The 21,045-nt window shown below is 38.2% G+C and overlaps 1 protein-coding gene across 1 annotated transcript in view; it reads right to left on the bottom strand.

Annotated features, from left to right (window-relative positions):
• Nucleotides 1-3,368: 3,368 nt before the first annotated feature.
• The window catches only part of LOC115214444 (ankyrin repeat and MYND domain-containing protein 1-like), a 64,340-nt gene continuing 46,663 nt past the window's right edge, over nt 3,369-21,045 (bottom strand). The window contains exons 15-19 of the mRNA XM_036504857.1: nt 17,514-17,673; nt 11,221-11,229; nt 8,848-9,008; nt 6,637-6,662; nt 3,369-3,885 (exon numbers count right to left, since the gene is read on the bottom strand). Coding sequence (XP_036360750.1) covers nt 3,601-3,885; nt 6,637-6,662; nt 8,848-9,008; nt 11,221-11,229; nt 17,514-17,673 — 641 coding nt within the window. The 3' untranslated portion in view covers nt 3,369-3,600. The remainder of the gene's footprint in view (nt 3,886-6,636; nt 6,663-8,847; nt 9,009-11,220; nt 11,230-17,513; nt 17,674-21,045) is intronic.

Raw genomic sequence — 21,045 nt, forward strand, 5'->3', positions numbered from 1 at the left:
CAAGCATGGCCCTAGTTGATATTTTCTACTTACACCTTTTAAGGTGTAGATAGAATTCCATAGGGTGTGCACAATCAAAAACAAAATACAGGTAAGCAGATGTGCAGGAGCATTAGATGTTAAGAACGCAAGGGAAAACATTTTCTTGAATGTTTAGGATGGTCCTTAGAGGGTAGTAGATAGTTTCTTATTTCTTTACTGTCCACAAGGGGCTACACACAGAGGGGACAAACAGATTAAGTCAATTATATCGACCCCAATGCATAACTGGTACTTATTTAATAGACCCCGACAGGGCGAAAGGCAAAGTCGACCTCGGCAGAATTTGAACTCAGAATGTTGCGGCAGACGAAAAACCGCTAAGCATTTCGCTCGGCGTGCTAACATTTCTGCTGGCTCACTGCCTTTAGTAGATAGTTTCTGTTACCTGAGTTACTTAATTAGCAAATATGGCTGCTTGAATAAGAACAAGATGGGGAAAGTTCAGATAGTTGTTACTTCTGTTGGCAACAAAAGGTCTCTTCTTCAGTGATGCTTGTGTGTGAACAACGTTAAATGCAGTGGATGTATGCATCCTAGAAAGGAATAAAGCTCGCATGTTCTGTTGGATATGCAATCTCAGTGTCCATGTATGACAATGTAAATGTCTTGTGAGAAAAATTAGGTATAATAGCAATCAGATACAGCATGCAAGAGAAGACTGCTGGTTCAGTTATATGATGTACATGGATACAGATGGTTGTATGGATGGAAGCACTCCGTCGGTTACGACGAGGGTTCCGGTTGATCCGATCAATGGAACAGCCTGCTCGTGAAATTAACGTGTAAGTGGCTGAGCACTCCACAGACACGTGTACCCTTAACGTAGTTCTCGGGGATATTCAGCGTGACACAGAGAGTGACAAGGCCAGCCCTTTGAAATACAGGTACAACAGAAACAGGAAGTAAGAGTGAGAGAAAGTTGTGGTGAAAGAGTACAGCAGGGATCACCACCATCCCTGCCGGAGCCTCATGAGATGGTTGTATAAAGAAGTGCTAATTGCATAAAGTAGATGGTATTTGCATAAGCGGAAGACATTGGACAAGGTCATGAAGGCTGGTTTCAAGATGTCGAACTTCATGGAGGAGATGACAAATGACCCTGAAATGATAGGCATTTTGCTATGCTTGAGAAAACCTGTCCATCACAGTTCTGAAACGTGTTTATGTCTATACACACTGGGCTTTGTACTTAATCTGTCCATCAAGCCTTTCTTATCTCTCATCTTCCTGACACTTATCTCTTCTAATTATGGCACTGTTCAGCTATTGTAATCATATGAGAGGTAGAACCACACATCTCATCCTTTTCTATGTTATTAATGGTATCCATCCTATTTGAATGTCCAGTGCTATATCACCCATTGTATCTTTTCTCTTTTAAAGATGAGGGAGGCTTTGCTGCCATTTCTAGCAGGTTCAGCAACCACATAAATGTTTTCTTTGCTACATTGGAGTATTCTTGTGCTTAATAGTTGGTACTGTTTTGAGCACTGCTACTATCACTCACTTTCTGCCTTATATCACCTCTTTTTATTGCTATCCATGCACTCTTTTTCTCCTCTACATTACTATCTACTCTATCACTCATCATTGGTATACATCACTCTCTTCCATTACTTCTTCAGTCATATTATCTCCTTTTTCTGTTGTGCCAGCCATGCTGATTCTCACCACATCATGTCAGCTATGCTGATTCGATCTTCTTAACAACAAATACAGTACATAGCTGCCCATCACTGGCTCTCTTCTAATATCCACTTCACACTTTATCATATTCTCCCTTCTTTCACTTTCTGTTATTCCTTTCATTCTTTCACTCTAGTTCTCTCTCTGTGTCATCACTCTCACTTCAAATTACTATCTTGCTTACATTCTCTTGAGACAACATAGAGTAGAGTCTTGCAGGGAAAAAGATCCTCTCTAGTGTTGGTGCTATTATAAACTGCACTCACACATTTTGGAAAGTGGTTGGGACACTGAAGAGGATCAAGAGGACTCTTTAGTCTTCCTGACGACATGACAACTTCTCTAGAGCTGGAGCTGCAATAGAATGCACCCAATGCACTCTGTGAAGTGGATGGTTTAGGGAAGTCATCAAAATGGAATGTATATTGTTTCCAACTCATCTAGAAGGGCTGTAACTCTAAATTGAAACTTCTTTGGACTATGATGACTCACCCAACCCATGCCAGCATGAAAAGTAGATGTAAAGTGATGATGATAATGACTAAGCACAGGCTTAGTGAAGGTGTTAAGAAGATCCCTTCATAATGATGAGAATCTGAGTTTAATCCTATCCTGCAACACTTTGACGAAATATGTTTAACTGTCATCTCTTATACTAAAATCTTCTGAGCAAAATTCCATCGATGGAAACTGAATCAAAATTCATTGGGTGTACTATATACGTACTTCAAAGAACCAACCATGGAGAGCTGCACTAGGTTCCAGTCTGATTTGGTTTGGTTTCTATGGTTGGATGCCCTTCCTAACACCAGCCACTTATTTAGTTGTGCATTGTCTTGCAGCTTCAAAATTACAAAGATGCGATTGTTTATTTTTAGAATAACAGTGTAGAGAAGGTGTGTGAGAAGACAGGTCCAGCTGGTTTGAACATAAACATGAAACAGGTAGAATAATTTAGCTGAATATGGCAGTTTAAATGCTAAAGGGTAAAGACAACAATATAGAGAGTTACAATGATAGGACAAGTTAATAGGGATATCATCAAAGAAGCAACTGAAAAGTTAAGGGTACGAATCTCATACAATCTCTTTTTATTTTTAACATTTATTTATTTACTAGCAGTATCGCTCCGTGTTTCGACCCTTTAGAATTGGAATTTTTGAAAAGTAAAAATGTTGCATTATGTAGCTTGTTATTCTCTGAACATTTTTGTGGTTGAAATACACCGAAAAATGGCAACACAACAGTAAAAAAAATCGTAAAAAATAGGGATTTTCATAGAAAAAAAGCACCTTTTTGATGTAAATAATTTTTGGCCTTAACATGGTCTGATTTTAATTTTATCTTCTACGGAATAAAGAGCAAGCCTTCTTCTATCGTACTCTCAATTTTGGTCAACTTGCGCCACAGGGTCTCGGAGGAGATAGTGTTAGTTGAAGGCTACCAAACCTGCCACATACAGACAACTTCAGCTTTATATATATAGATGTGTAATGCAAACATTGAAACTGTAAGCTATAGATTCATCAAATTCATTTATTTTAACATTATTTCATATCTTAATAGAAAATGAGACATTGTAAACAGGAATAAAGCTTCAGGAAAAGCATTTTAATATAATAACAAAAATGAGTATTGTTTTTTGTTTTTTTTAAATTTTTATTTTGTTTTCTTTTATTTTTCCGTGTTCTCTCTCTTTTTAAACACTGAGCAATTATTCTGTTGCTTTTTCTTCTCTTATTAAAGCAATTTACTGTACTGAAACATGCTCTCTGCTTTTGCAATGAAACAAGTAAAAGAGATGAACCTAAAGACATCTCAAGTTAACATGAAATATATAAATGTAGCTGATTTTTCATGTAAGATTTCCATTCAGTTGTGGCTGTAGTTGCTTCCATATACTTCTTCTCTGCTTAATACTCTATCACTCAGACCAGGCACAAATGTCATACCAGACTTAAATGGGCTTCCTTTCTTAAAGTGTTTAAATCTATCGGATTTAGTTATTTTTCCAATGTTTCCAGCTTTACCGAACCTACCAAATTTACCATCTATACTGGCTCTACCAGTTCTACCAGCTTTACCAGTTCTACCGGCTTTACCAGTTCTACCGGCTTTCCGACCTTTACCAGATTTTTTAGCCTTTGCGTCGGGTGCCTGCAAAAAAGAAGAACCGTTCAGATTTGAGATAAACAACAGCATTCTTTTATTCTTTTACTTGTTTCAGTCATTTGACTGCGGCCATGCTGGAGCACTGCCTTTATTTAAACAAATCAACCTTAGGACTTATTCTTTGTAAGCCGAGTACTTACTCTATCAGTCTGTTTTGCCAAACTGTTAAGTTACGGGGGCCTAAACACATCAGTTGTCAAGCGATGGTGGTGGGGACAAACACAGACACACAAACATATACATGTATATATATATATACATACATATATATCATCATCATCATCATGTTGCTACACATCGCTGGTCACAATGCGTTCGCATTGTTTTAGCCTTCGAATGACGCCACCCCGCTGGCTAAGCAAGCAGGCCAAAAGAAGAAAGAGTGAGAGAAAGTTGTGGTGAAAGAGTACACCAGGGATCACCCCCCCCCCTGCCGGAGCCTCGTGGAGCTTTTAGGTGTTTTCGCTCAATAAACACTCACAACGCCCAGTCTAGGAATCGAAACCGCGATCATACGACCGCGAGTCTGCTGCCCTAACCACTAGGCCATTGTGCCTCCACATACACATACATACATATATATATATATACATATACATACACATACATACATATATATATATATAGATATATATATATATATTATATATATATATATATATATAATATATATATATATATATATATATTATATATATATATGATGGGCTTCTTCAGTTTCCATCTCCCACATCCACTCACAAGGCTTTGGTTGGCCTAAGGCTATAGTAGAAGACTTGCCCAAGGTACCATGCAGTGAGACAACCCAGAACCATGTGGTTGGGAAGCAAACTTATTACACAGCCTCTCCTGCGCATTCATATGTGCAAATGCAACTATAAGTTTTTGTAAATAGAAGCTTGTCTTACATTTCATGATAAAAGGGTAAAGACCCCTTTCGATCATGAATTACTATGGGCTTGCACCTGGAAAGTTCTCTGAAGCACATGACCAGGCAAGGTTGTTTATGGAAGACAGGCAGTTGCTCATACCAGCCTCCCCCTCTACACTCCACTGATGTTATCCAAGGGAAAAGCAAAGGCCAAAACAGCTTTGGTACCAGTGATGTTGCAACTCATTTCTACAGCTGAGTGAACTGGAGCAATGTAACATAAAGTATCTTGCTCAAGAACACAGCCCTGTCCAGGAATTGAACTTACTATCTCATGATTGTGAGCTCCATGCTCTAGCCACTGAGCCATGCACCTCCACGTGTATTTCACGATACACTCTTTTACTCTTTTACTTGTTTCAGTCATTTGACTGTGACCATGCTGAAGCATCCATGTTTAAGCAGGAATAGATAAAATAAATGGTAGTCATTATTCTCCTCACAACAACAAGCCTGTTTCTGTTTCTCTCATTATACTTTAACTCCTCAACACTTAGCATAAATTAACCTGCCTTTGCACAATTTTCCTTCATAGTTGAAGGAGGAGGGGGGGCTCTTTAGTCTTATTACAAGGCAATCTCACTAATGTTGTCGATGCCATGAAAAAAAAAAAAGCAATCAGTACACTCTGTGAGGTGATTGCCACTAGGAAGGGCATCCATTGATAGAGCTGTTCAAGAATTTGGACCTGGAGATCTCCATTTCCAGCGACTTCGAGGGCCACCTCCCAGTGGTGTCGGGTGTCAACGAAGAGCCCTCGACTACAAGACGACCAAAGTTTTTTTTTCCATGGTCTGGGGTCTCCCGCCCCTAAGCCCTAGACCATCTCTTAATCACCTTTATCCGTCTTGATGCTTAACAACAACAACAAAAATCCATTGATAAAAATCAGGACATGGAAAGAGAGACATAATTCTTCAGTCTGTAGAATCTCATGCCTGCATGGAAAGTAGATGTGAAATGATGCTAATGATGGTGATATATACGATCGGCTTCATGCAGATTCAACCAAATTTATTCACATGGAACTGGTTGGTTCAAGGTTACAGAAGACACTTACTCAATTTGCAGTGCAGTGAGGGTAGAACACCCAAAACTATGAAGTTGTGAAGTGAACTTCATAACAAGATGGCTATGCTTACTCTTAACAACTTAGAAAATAGGATTCATTGATTAATGTTTTAATGTTAATGCTTGAAATATTTGCTCTAGCAAAGCATAAAAAAAAGCAACCATAGAGTTTCCTATTCAAACTTTACATTTTTTTTTTTTTTATTTTCCCTTCTTTACCAATTTTAGCACATCAAACCTTCTGGTTGGTTGTAACAGTTTGACATTTTAATAGAACATTATGGTAAAGTCTAGGGAAAATTTGGTAAAAATTCTTAGTTCTATTATGTCTGCGGAGAGTCATTTTCTTTTTCTGCCTTATAATGTAACACACTCACCGGTAAAATTTCCACTTATTTCTTATTTTTATTTCCCTAAAATTTTCATTGCGTCTTGCAACCTTTTCAACAGTCTTGACTCTGTCCGTTATTTACACTGTGTTCCCTTTTTTTTGTGTGTGGGTCACTCTGTGTGTGTGTGCCTATGCATGCATGCATGTACGTATGTATGTGTGTATGTATGTTTGCATGTGTATGTATGTATATATGTGTGTGTATGCATATGTATATATGTATGTATGTGTGTTCTTAGTCTAGTTTTCAAAGTAATAATTTCAGTAAAGATAAGTAAAACAAAAACAAAACAAATAACAAATATATATATATATATATATATACATATACAAAACAACTTACCTGACCTCCTCTCTTCTTTGCTCTTCCTGTAAAATAGATGTAAAACAAATTGCAGGTGATCAAAGAAAATATGAACATATTCATGAATAATATTGTAATGCAGTTGTTCACAGGATAAGTATCTACACAAAAACATGCCCTTTCATATTTATTATATGCGATTAAGGTGAGTCCGAAGTTTTTTGTCCCTTTAGTACATTGCCTGGTGGTTATGGATGTGTGACTCCTGAAGTGAGCATCATGTTGGATTCTTGAACAAGGCAATTCATTTCAGATTGCTCCACTCTACTCTGCTATAATGAGTACTAACTAGGTGTTGGTGCAGCTCCCTCTCTCTTCCCCTCCTCCTCTCTTTCCAGCTGTCTTGTTCTCAATGTCTAGCTGAGTGAGTCACAGGATGGTGAGCTGAAAGAGTGTCTCTGCCTGCTTGCAAATACATAGGAAACTTAAGTAATTCCTTTCTACTCGAGGCACAGGGCCCGAAATTTTTGGGAAAGGGGCCAGTTGATTAACCACAAAAGGATGAAAGGTAAAGTTGACTTTGGCAGAATTTGAACTCAGAATGTAAAGACAGATGAAATACCTATTTCTTTACTACCCACAAGGGGCTAAACACAGAGAGGACAAACAAGGACAGACAAACAGATTAAGTTGATTATATCGACCCCAGTGCGTAACTGCTACTTATTTAATCAACCCTGAAAGGATGAAAGGCAAAGTCGACCTCGGCGGAATTTGAACTCAGAACGTAACGACAGACGAAATACCACTAAGCACTTCGCCCGGTGCGCTAACATGTCTACCAGCTCACCGCCATATATATTTAGTATATATAGTATATATAGTATATATATATATATATATATATATATATATATACTATAGTATATATAATAGGAAGTCTTATATTGTTATTGCTATTGTTTAATCTGATCTCAAATATGACCAAGCAGACCTAGAATTAAAAGCATTTTATTTGTGACTATTCTGTCTTTTTAGATGTATGTAAGACAACATTGTCGTGTGTGTCCTCTTGTTTTTGAAAACAGTAAGATCTGACATTGGAAGTGGGCCAGCTTTAATAGGAGAACAGAATCTGTTGCCTAGAGAAGACACAAATATAGCTACCTTGTAGTATAGAAGACATACATGTGTGACAACAGTGGTGGAACATGTCCAAAAAAGGGTTTTGGTTGCTGTTTCAGTGAGCAGTCTCAGATGACTCAAAGATGAAGTGCATTTGCAGCCAGGGACATTTAATGTAAATAGTACAAAACTGGGTTAGTAGTTTTACAATGTTTCATAAAAGTGAGAGCTTTGTAAGCCATGCCATTGTTGTTGTAAGCAGTTGATGGCTACACTGATTAGCCAAGGGCTAAACAACAACCACCCTATGTCATTAAAGAAATCTCTACAGGGTCACACAACCATGAATAATAGATTGAAGCTTAACACAATAATGACTGGCAGTGAATGGTTTCTGATTTAAGCACAAGGCCATTGATTTTGAGGAGAGGGGTTAATCAATACCATTGACCTCAGTACTTGATGGAATTATATCTTATTGACTTCAAAAGGATAAAGGCAGAGCTGACCTCAGTGGGATTTGAACTCAAGATGTAAAGTGCCATAACTAAATACTGCAACATATTTTGTCATCCACCTATTTCTTTATTGCCCACATGGGACTAAATTAGAGGGTACGAACAAGGCCAGACAAAGGGATTAAGTCGATTACATCGACCCCAGTGTGCAATTGGTACTTAATTTATCGACCCCAAAAGGATAAAAGGCAAAGTCAACCTCGGCAGAATTTGAACTCAGAAAGTAGCAGCAGATGAAATACCTATTTCTTTACTACCCAGAAGGGGCTAAACACAGAGAGGACAAACAAGGACAGACAAATGGATTAAGTCGATTACATTGACCCCAGTGCGTAACTGGTACTTAATTTATTGACCCTGAAAGGATGAAAGTCAAAGTCGACTTCGGTGGAATTTGAACTCAGAACGTAACGGCAGACAAAATACCGCTAAGCATTTCGCCCAGCGTACTAATGTTTCTGCCAACTCGCCACCTTTGTCATCCACCTCTCAAAATGATTTTGCTACTCCACCACCTGTCAAAACTACTTTCTTTGTTCACGAGATCCCTCACACAAACTGAAAAACTGAAAATTAGAAATTTTTAAACAAACAAGAGATACTCTACTGTTTTCAACTATGCCTTGGCATTCGGTTTTATGCCTATCCGTCCATGCTGTTGATTTACACTTTTTACTGCAGTAGGAAACGGCTTTGCAGCGAGTGCATGATTTCAGGTGTACATGCGCAGATCTGCAGCAGTCGTAACAATACTTGACTTCTGCTTGCCTGAAAGTAAAAGTAATAGCTTTAAATATTATCAGCTTTAAACATTATGCCATTTAAGTGGTTCTTTTTTTAATTACTAATTTCAGAAGGAGGTGGTACCCAGAACCTGAGTAAGCCATCAACAGACAAGTGAGCCTGATGCATGCCATTCATGCTGTTTCTAGTCAATCTCCTTACCAACAATTATCATGTAGCTGTCGATCACTTTCTCTCTCATTACTCTCACCCTCTCTCTTCCATTACTCTCTTCTTGTTGACAACCATCATGGAGATGTCTCTCTTTCTCATTACTTTCTCCTCACCATCAACCATCATATAGCTGTCTATTAGTGTTTCTCTTTTATAATTGAACATCTGTAGTTTGATATCTGGAGGAAAATCCTAAGTAGGGAGTGTTCCAGGGATATGCAGTTTAGGATAGGGACGACTGAAGGACTAAGGAATATATATATATATATATATATGATATATGATATATATATAGGCACAGGCATGGCTGTATGGTAAGAAGCTTGCGTCTCAACCACATGGTTCCAGGTTCAGTTCCATTGTGTGGCACCTTGGGCAAGTGTCTTCTACTATAGCCTCATGCTGATCAAAGCCTTGTGAGTGGATTTGGTAAGTGGAAACTGAAAGAAGTCCATTGTAGTACATGGTGAACAAAGGTTGGGTGGTTGTTGGTAAATATGAGTGTGATATGAGAATAAAAGTGTTAAAATGGTGTTAATTGTGACTAACTTAGAAGGGAATGAGTGGAGACCAGGAGCATAAAAATGGCGGTAGGAAATGGTTAGAAGTAATAGGTTTTAACTTCATTATTTACAACCACAGAATAATACAGTAGATAGGAGAGTAATGGAGGAATGGGTGATAGAGATTAGGAGAGGAGTTAAAGTTTGCAAGTGTGTAGGGTGAGAGCGAGAGAGGGATAAAATAGGAGTAAAGGTAGATAATGAAAAAAATGATAGTATGGGTGGGGTGTGATGATGGTAAAAATGAGGGGTCCATCCTAAGCCACTTCTGATAGACAACATCTGTTGTGTGCCTACACATATCACTTTGGTCACAATGTGCTAGAATTGCTGGGTGCATCTTCTAAAGCATTGTATATTGTCAATCATCTTGGTCCTTGATCGTCTCCATGGGACTCAGCATTCCTGGATTATCTTTCATCACCTCATGTTTTTCTGGGTCTTCTTCCTCCACAAGTTCCATGCAAGTTAAGCAATTGACGCTTCTCTGTATTATTATCCTCGTTATCCTTGCAATTTAGAACACCCTATTCTTCTAATCCTCATATTGTGGGACATTAACAAATCGCTCACATTCTGATTTCTCCTTGACAAGTATATTTGTCACCTAACTTCTTTTTAAGCTATCTGCTATAATTTTCTGCTGCATCACTTTCTCTTGTTTTTCCAGACCTGTTCTTTGCTGATATAGTCTGTCTACACCACAGTACTACCAGCATGTTACCTTCACTCTAAATATGAACTTTGCCCCATCCATTGACTTGGTAAACTTCAGCAAGTTGTCTCAAAAGAACTTTCAATTGTCCTTTATGCTGTAAGCTTTTATTTCCTCCTTATCATCAAATGCTTCAGCTAGTATTCTAAATTCCTGACATTTTGCTGGATCTTTAAGCTTCTATACTTTTTCCCCTCTTTTCATCTTCTGAGCCCTCACAGCTCTAAATCTGGACTCATTATAATAACTAATTGCCTGTTTGTTCATCTGTTCGTCCATCTGACCATCTGTCCATCTGTCCATCTACCTGTCTGTTTTACTGCATAGACAGATTAATAAAGACACACAGACTAGCAAACAGATAGATATGGTAATATAAAATTCTCATATTTTATTTCTCCGGATACAATAGCACACACACATACACACACACAAACACACATACACACACACACGCACACACACACACACACACACACACACACACACCAACACACTCTCTGATATACCCATACACACACACATGTACATTAACTGTCTCATACATATTCATTGGCTGAAAAATACTCTCCTGACTGTGAAACACCATTCCATTCTCCTCTCTTTCTCCACTTTATTCATTCACCAGTGGATTCTCATCATAAAGCATTACGCTCTGTTTCCTTCTCAGCTTTTTCTTGAAGAATCACTGTCCAAAATTATGGAAATTTCCCCTGTGTCTTCCTTACAGCAAGAAAATAATTACCTTTCTTTACTGTAATATAATATACAGGTATATATCGTTAGTATATAACACACTAATTATACATTTTACTAAAGTATATCATAGTACAATTTAAATACGCACACACACACATACATGCATATGCATATGCATTCATTCATTTGTTTTACATCTGGTGTCCATTCTAGCATGGGTTAGATGAATGATTATAGGTAACTACACCGCAGAGTTCACTTCCATCAATTCACCATGAAGAAAGTTCTAGAAACAATGCTACAGAGAATATACAGATTTAGTAGAGGAAATGATCTGAAATTTGGCATGACATCCAACCGTGGCCGTTTGCCAGCCTCCCCTGGCACCTGTGCTGGTGGCACGTAAAAAGCACCCACTACATTCACGGAGTGGTTGGCGTTAGGAAGGGCATCCAGCCGTAGAAACATTGCCAGATCAGACTGGGCCTGGTGCAGCCTTCTGGCTTCCCAGACCCCAGTTGAATCGTCCAACCCATGCTAGCATGGAAAGCAGACGCTAAATGATGATGATGAAATGTATCAAGGCAACGTTGAAAAATGGAAAATCAAATACTGAGCACTTTGAAGGCCACTGAGCTTTACTCAGTAGTGCAGTGAGGGCACAAAATAAAAATAAGCTACTGAAAAGTAATGCTGATGATGCTGATGATAGCAGTAGTAGTGGTAGTAGTGGTAGTAGTAGTAGTAGTAGTAGTAGTAGTAGTAGTAGTAGTTAGTAGTAGTAGTAGTAGTAGTAGTAGTAGTAGTGGTGGTAGTAGTAGTATAGTTATTCTTTTACAGTGAACTTATTATTTCTCCATAAGCTTTCCTCGCAGTGAACTTTCCAGTAGTGAATTGATGTAATATGCTGAGGTATTGTTTTACAGCCCGATGCACTTGCTGTCATTAACACTTGTATTTCAAGTAAGTTGGGAGGTTTTCCTTCAACTTGTCTTTGACAGTTCAAACTACCAGATGGTTTGTGGGTTGGGAAATGTCAACAAAAGACACTGTGTGTTGCTCAGATCAACACAGAATGTAAGGATTAGCACTGAAACACTCATACACTTACATAAACACACACACATGCACAGATATATATAAATATACATACATACATACATACATACATATATATATATATATTTAAGTAGATGAATGAATTATCCTAGTATGGATAATTCGGTTAATCGATACCTGGGTAGCAAAATCACGTCAGTAAAACACGGTTGAAGTTACATGCCAAGGGCCGAACCCCGTGTTCGTGTATGGAAATTTGTGTGTTTTTTTAAATGAATAAATGAAAAGAATGGAGTCGAACGAGGTTCCTTGTATTTCCTGATGAGAAGACGGCATAATGCAACCTTCATTCCTTCGAAATTAAGAGTATGCAGTCTTCGAAACATATGTCGAAAGTAAAGGAATTTTGTTAAAATCTTCGTTCGACTCCATTCTTTTCATTTATTTATATATATATATAATATATATATATATATGGAGGGCGTCCAGCTATGAAAATCATGCCGAAACTAACCTTGCCTGTGCTAGTGCTATGTAAAAAGCATTGAGTCCACTCTGTGGAGTGATTGGTGTCAGGAAGGGCATCCAGCCATAAAATCTCTGCCAAAGCAGACACATAGTCTAGGGTAGTTTTTCTACCTGGCTGGCTCCTGTCAACCGTCCTACCCATGCAGGCATAGAAGATGGATGTTAAACGATGATGATGATGGTAATGGTATATATATATATATATATATAAAATCAATCAAAGGACATACTAGGTATGTCAACCTGCTTGAAATAACAGTCAAAACTCTTATTAAATCGCCAAAAATACACCGATGAGAACTACAGAAATCAAACGAAGGCAAAATCAGGTTAAGACAATCTACTAACATGCATTTAAGTATTTGGACTCACGTGGATTGATTTCTGCATTGGTAAAATAAAACCTTAGCTTCTTCAGCATGCGTTACCATGATTAGAGACTCCCAACCTATCGCTTCGAAGTCTGTGCTGCAACTGATTCGTTTCACGCCGAAATCATAACAGCCACCGGTGTAAAATAATCTCGATACAATTTACGAGAAAAATAATTCACCAAAAATTAATTTACGAAGGTGTCAAATTGTTAAATTGGAAAATAATAGAATTAATGACACCTTCGTAAATTAATTTTTGGTATATATATATATATATATATATATATATATATATATATATATATATATATATATGGTGGATTCTCTCATTGAAGACGACGAATGAGTGTTCAGTAAATAACCTTCAACAATTCCTAAGCCTTGTGACACCGCATGTGTACCTTCAATCCAGCAGATGTCTTGCACACTTTCTCGCAAATGGTACACTTGCATGTATTCGTTGGTTCAAAATGTCTTCTCGAGTGGACAGCTAACCCAGCTTTACTTCGTGCTTTAAACCCACAGTGGCACACGCAGTCATTGTTTGGTGGATTTTGCTGATGCGTTGCTTTCAAATTTGCCCGAAGGGCATCCCTATGGCGAAGACGGTTACTTTCAAATTCTCTAGTCTTTAGAAAACACATTTTCCTCCACTTGCTGCGATCCCCTGCTGCACCCTCTGAGGAGCTCAGAGCAATGTCACAATGCTTCAGATTGTCTTTTAGTTTGTCCTTGTATCGAAGAAGAGGACGCCCTGTTGGACGGGAAGAATTTGTCAATTGCCCATAAAAAAACTGCTTTGGAACTCTTGAGTCATCCATTCTTATGAGATGACCAGACCACCGCATTCGTATCTTAATCAAAAATGTTTCAATACCAGTGATCTCACACCTCTCCAGTAACTCACTATTTCGAATACGATCTTGCCATTTAACATTGCAAATAGAATGCAGACATCTCATATGGAAGGAATCAAGCTGATTGATATGCTTGCGATACAAGGTCCACATTTCGGCACCATACAGAAGAGTAGATAGAACAACAGATTTGTAGACTGCTACTTTTACTTTCAGAGACATATAAGTATATATATATATATATATATATATATATAATCAAGGAGAGGGAAAGAAAATGGAATATTTGAGAATCTTTACATTTTCCATCTCTCTCATTAATCAAATATCCAACAAATACTGAGCCAGTGAACAAGCTTTACTTGTAAACAACAAGTTGTATGCTATAAGATTTATTAACTACATACATCATCATCATCATTGTTTAACATCCATTTTCCAAGCATGCATGGGTAGGATAGCTGACAGGAGCTAACCAGGTAGAAAACTACCCTCACTACTGTGTCTATTTTGGCAGGGTTTTTACAGCTCGATGCTCTTCCTAACACCAACAACATACACACATATATGTACCATAAATCCTCGAGTATAATCGGCATTTTTTCCCCAAAATTTAAAGGTCAAAATCCCTAGAGCATACTATGTACGAGGTTAAAAATGAAAAATATTTTCTAAGCAATATCCAAGTCTCTATTTGCTGTCCGGCAATGTTGATTCTACCTTAAGCTGAGCCTGAAAGCAATGACGTCATAAAAGAATCACCCATAAATTGCAGTAAGCAACATTTATCAAAATGAAAGTATTCAGAACACAGAATAACATGTAACAAAAACAATTTGCAAACATATTTACATTCCCATATAACAGTTAAGAACTTCACCATTATTGCATTACGCATGCACGGAAGTGTTTGTTCGACTAGGTGATGCTGGCTTAATTAAGCATGACTCAAGTTAGAAAAGGGGTGCATATTATACACAAGGTTTAGGTTTTTCAGAAGTACAGCCCACTAAAAATCCCCTACGTATTATACTCAAGGGTGGACTATACTTGAGGATTTACAGTCAGCATGTTCTCTATTTGTTGCGTTTTCTGTGCAAGGGAGAGAAGCAATGAAAGAATATTATACTCAAGGGCGGACTATACTCGAAGATTTACGGTATGTATATGTGTGTACACACACACACACACACACATATATTCACGTATATATATGTATATCATCATCATCATTGTTTAATGTCAGCTTTCCATGCTCGCATGGGTTAGACGGTTTGACTGAGGACTGGTGAGCCAGAGGCTGCAACAGGCTCAATCTGATCTGGCAAAGTTTCTACAGCTGGATGCCCTTCCTAATGCCAACTACTTCAAGAGTGTAGTGGGTGCTTTTATGTGCCACTGGCACAAGGGCCAGTCAGGTGGTACTAGCAACGACCGTGTTCAGAAGGTGTTTTTACATGCTACCTGCACGGAAGCCCGTTGGCGGCACTGGCAACGATCATGCTCGAATGTTGTTTTTCACGTGTCACCAGCACATATGCCAGTAAAGCAACATTGGCAATGCTCATGCTCAGCTAGTGCTTTTCACATATCACCAGCATGGGAGCCAATCCGTGACCTTGGCAACAATCATGCTCAAATGTGCTTTTAACGTTCCACTGGCATGAGTGCCAATCAGGCGGTACTGTCATCAGCCACATCAGCGATTTTGATTTGTTAACACTTACCTCAATAGGTCTTTGCAGGCAAAGTTCATTGTCCATTGAATGAGGGGTACTCATAAGTGGGCTTTTAACGTTCTGCTGGCATAAGTGTCAATCAGGTGGTACTGTCATCGGCCATGTCAACAATTTTGATTTTGATTTCACTTACCTCAGTGTCTTCACAAACAAAGTTTATTTACACCCACTGGCATAGGCCTTGAGCTATGGTCTCACTTGGCTTATTGGGTCTTCTCAAGCACAGCATATCTCCAAAGATCCTGGTCTCTAGTCATTGCCTCAGTAAAGCCCAATGTTTGAAGGTCATGCTTCACTACCTTATCCCAGGCTTTCATCTTTCTACCTGTTGAGTCAAGTGAAGTCATTGTTGTGGCCGATGACAATACCGCCTGGTTGGCACCTGTGCTGGTGGCACATAACAAGCACCATTCGTGTGTGGTCGATGCCAGTGTCGCCTGACTGGTCCCGTTCTGGTGACACGTACAAAGTACCATTTGAATGTGGTCATTGCCAGTCCCACCTGACTGGCACCCATGCCGGTGGCACATGAAAAGCACCATTCGAGCATGGTCGATGCTAGTGCTAGCTGACTGGTCCCATACTGGTGGTATGTACAAAGCACTATTTGAGTGTGGCCGTTGCCAGTGCCACTTGACTGACTCCCATGCCAGTGACACGTAAAAAGCACCATTGAAAGTGTGGTCGATACCAGTATAGCCTGACTGGCCCTTGTCCTAGTGGCACATAAAAAGCACCCACTACACTCTCAGAGTGGTTGGTGTTAGGAAGGGCATCCAGCCGTAGAAACTTTGCAAGACCAGATTGGAGCCAGATGCAGCCTTCTGGCTTGCCAGCCCTCAGTCAAACTGTCCAACCCATACCAGCATGGAAAGTGGATGTTGAACGACAATAACGATGGTGATGATGATTATGACAGAGGCAGTATTAATACCAAGTGGTAATATTTATCCCCCACCGCCATAAATGTGAATGTTCTATTAGAACAAACTATACTGTGGTAGATTCCATGACAGAAACTCTCATGTTGGCTTTTGGGTGCAAGAGTCCATCTTGCACCAAAAGCCAATATCAGAGTTTCTCTTGTGATCTATTGCAGTATAGTTTGTTCTAACAGAACATCCACATTTAAGTGGGAATAAATATTAACTATAATGTAATGTATGTTATAATATATTGGGTCGTCCGGAAAGTTTGTGCCGAGTTTTAAAGTAAAGAAAAAGGTCAATAAATACTTGCCATTACATTTTTAATCAACCAAATATGAACAATTTTGTTGCACAATGCGTATCCATCTTTCCTTTAACTTGAAAATACCCTCTTCTCAGAAATGAGGTGGTTTCATGGCAAAGAATTTATCAAGTTATCTTTTTACGTCATCCAAGGAATTGAAATTTTTACCATTAAGACTATTTTGCAGAAACCTGAATAAGTGGAAATCCGAAGGAGCAATATCTGGTGAATATGGAGGGTGGGGTAACCCATCCCAGCTGAGCTGCAGCAATTTTTGCCTGGTTCCCAAAGCATCAAGTGCCGAAAATGAACTTTCTTATCTTCCATTTTAAAGGGTTGCAGAATTAACACAGGTTATAGGAACATAAATCTTCTTCCACAAAAAGATAGCATGGAGGTGTAGTCAAATCCTATTTTATGGACTCAACCATGTTCTAAAATAAGTCGAAAGGTAAGCTACTATAAATCAGCACAAAATTTCCGGACAACCCAATACATAATATACTATTAAGCAGTAAATTATAATTAAATAAATAAATAAATAAATACTTTGATTTTTTGCCTCTTTCCACAGTTTCTTCGGTGTCTGGCACTTCTTCTTCTTCTTCTTCTTCTTCTTCTTGTTTTGCTTTTCCTCGAATATCCGCAAACTGAAGGGTCTTCCCTTTTTTTTTAGCATCTTCAGGAAGATAATCTACTCGCATAATACCTGTTAGAATTAAAAATAAAACAACATGGTAATGATTTCAAATTTTGGCACAAGGCCAACAGTTTCAGGATTACATTAACCCCCAGTACCCAACTGGTACTTGTTTTATTTACTTTGTAAGGATGAAAGGCAAAATTGACCTCTGCAGAATTTGAACTCAGAATGTAAAGACAGAGAAAAATGCTGCCAAGCATTTTGCCTGGTATGCTAACAGTTTTGCCTGAACAGCAACATAATAATAATAATGATGATGATGATGATGATCCTTTCTACTATAGACACAAGGCCTGAAATGTTTGGGAAGGGGGCCAGTTGACTGGATTGATCCCAGTACACAGCTAGTACTTAATTTATCGAACCCCCCATCCTCTCACCCCCGAGAGGATGAAAGGCAAAGTTGACCTTAGCAGAATTTGAGCTTGGAATGTAGCAGCAGACGAGATACTGCTAACCATTTTACCCAGTATGCTTACGATTCTACTGGCTTGCCAATAATAATAATAATAATAATAATAATCATAATCATAATCATAATCATAATAATAATAATAATTGCCCTGATGCAGTACCAGGCAGTGGCTCTCATGGCTTAACTGATTGGAAGTGTTATCATGTACATTGTTTTGTCTTGGTATAAAAGATGGGCTACAGCAAATATTATGCTCAATACCACAGATTTGCTTGTCAGTTGTTTGACGAGCATGTCCCTTAGTGGCTGACGATATGTGCATCTCTGATCACGAGCAGAAGTAGTGGGGGAGCATCATAGCCATGTGTTGAGAGGGATTCTTTGAGGTTTGAATAATTAACCTCTGGAAACATGGGTGGTTCTTTCAACATCCTTAAACAACCCTTATTCAAGGACCTTTTGAGCGGGATGGGTTAGAAAATTCTAACTGGGCCCCACCTGAAAGGTCATGTGCTGTTTATCTTGATATGAGATCACCATGTCGCACACATATGGTTGTGATGCATGTGCCTGGTGTACCCTTATCAGACGGGTAGTCATGATGGGTATATTGGGCTTCGTATATTTTACCCCAGTGTCACTTTGATGGCATGAACTGCTCTTTCACTCAATAATAATAATAATGATAATAATAATAATAATAATAACAAACTGACAGAAAGATAGATGCAAATAGGCCAGACATCATATTGAAAGACTTCAGACAAAGAACATGCCTCCTCATTGATATGACTGTCCCAATCGATATAAACGTATCTGTCAAGACCTACCAAAAGCTGAGCAAATATAAAGATCTTGAAATAGAAATCAGCAAAATGTGGAACCTGAAGACTAAAACAATACCTATTGTCATAGGTGCCCTGGGAATGATAGTGAAAGGGGCTGATTGCTACCTAACTCAGATACCAGGAAACCCCAAAATGGCAGAAATTCAAAAGACAGTACTCATGGGAACTGCTCATATCCTACGCAAAATACTTTCTATGTAATCCCAAGGTTTAAAACAAACATTTAAAAAAAAAAAATCTATTTATTAGACATTCACTAGTACAACAAAAAAAAACCCAAATATATGGCACACTAGGCATAACAACAACGTGAACTTCCAACTTGTTGTCTCTCGATGTCACTGGGTGAGACTTGGAGCCAACTTGTACAAATATAAAGCAAAAGTCAAACATAGAATAATAATAATAATAATAATGGTTTCTAACTTTGCCACAAGGGCAGCAATTTTGGGGGAAGGGATGAGTTGATTACATCGACCCCAGTATTCAACTGGTACTTATTTTATTGACTCCGAAAGGATGAAAGGCAAAGTCAACCTCGGCAGAGTTTGTAGCAGCAGACAAAATACCGCTAAGCATTTTGTCTGGCGTGCTAACAATTCTACCAGCTCACCAATAATAATAATAGTAATAATAATAATAATAATAATAATAATAATAATAATAATAATAATAATAATACTTTCTTCTATAAGAAAAAAGGGATTACTATTATTCATTTTGCAGAAAGGTGGATGAAACTGGCGAGAATTTTGCAAGTGAATAGGCCTGCCCTGAGCATATGCCTGTAATTGGAAAAAAGGAAAGGAAAAGAGACATCAGCCCTAAAAGTCTGGATATCCATGGTTTTTATGGGGTTTTTCCTTGAGCAGCCTTTCAACGTTTCCTCCCTACACATTGTTGATTTTAAAAATTTTGTTGGTCTTGTTTAAATGCAAAACCCTCATAACAACACACACTCACACACAGTCTTTGCTTTGTCCTGTACTGTCCATAATTTTTTTTCTTCGTGTAAACTCTTGTGATTAATAAAGAAATCATTATTACGGCGGTAAGCTGGCAGAATCATTAGCTTGCTGGAAGAAAATGCTTAGCGGTATTTCACCCGTTGCTACGTTCTGAGTTCAAATTCTGCCAAGGTCGATTTTACCGTTCATCCTTTTGGGGTCGATAAAATAAGTACCAGTTGAACATTTATGTAATCAACTCATCCCCTTCTTCTAAATTGCTGCCCTTTCAAAATTTGAAACCATCATCATCATCATTATAATTATTATTATTATTATTATTATTATTATATTATTATTATTATTATTATTATTCTATGTTTGACTTTTGCTTTACATTTGTACAAGTTGGCTCCAAGTCTCACCCAGAAACCTCAAGAGACAACAAGTTGGAAGCTCATGTTGGTGTTATGCCTAGGGTGCCATATATTTGGTTTTGTACATAGTGTTGTTCTAGAGAATGTTTAAGAAACCATAAGAAAATTATGTTTGTTTTAAAACTTGAGATTACATAGAAAGTATTTTGAGCACTACCTTATTATTATCATTATCATTATTATTATTATTATTATTATTATTATTATTATTATTATTATTACTATTATGTTTCTGTTTAGGAATGTTAATAATAATAGTGATAATTTCTTTATTGGCCACAAGGGCTGAACATAAAACAAATAGGGACAATGCAAAACAGGGGATGCAGTACCAGACATTGGCTTTCATGGCTTCTAATTGTAACTGATTGGAAGTTTATGTACAAATATTCTGCTCAAAACCACAGATTTGCTTGCCAGTTACTTGACCTTAACCAGTTGAGCATGTCCCTAGTGGCTGAGAATATGTGCATTTTTCATGATGAGCAGAAATAGTGGAGGAGTATCAGAGCCATGTGTTGAGAGAAATTTTGGTGGGTTTGGATAATTCACTTCTGGAGATGTAGGTGTTTTTTTCATCATCCTTAAATAAACCTTATTCATGGACCTTTTGAGCAAGATGGGCTACTTGACTTGAAGAAAATTCTAACTGGGCCCTACCTGCAAGGTCATGTGCTGTTTATCTTGATATAAGGTCGCTATGTTGCACACATATGTTTCTGATGAATATA

Source organism: Octopus sinensis, linkage group LG7 (assembly GCF_006345805.1).
Source record: "Octopus sinensis linkage group LG7, ASM634580v1, whole genome shotgun sequence".
Taxonomy (NCBI): domain Eukaryota; kingdom Metazoa; phylum Mollusca; class Cephalopoda; order Octopoda; family Octopodidae; genus Octopus; species Octopus sinensis.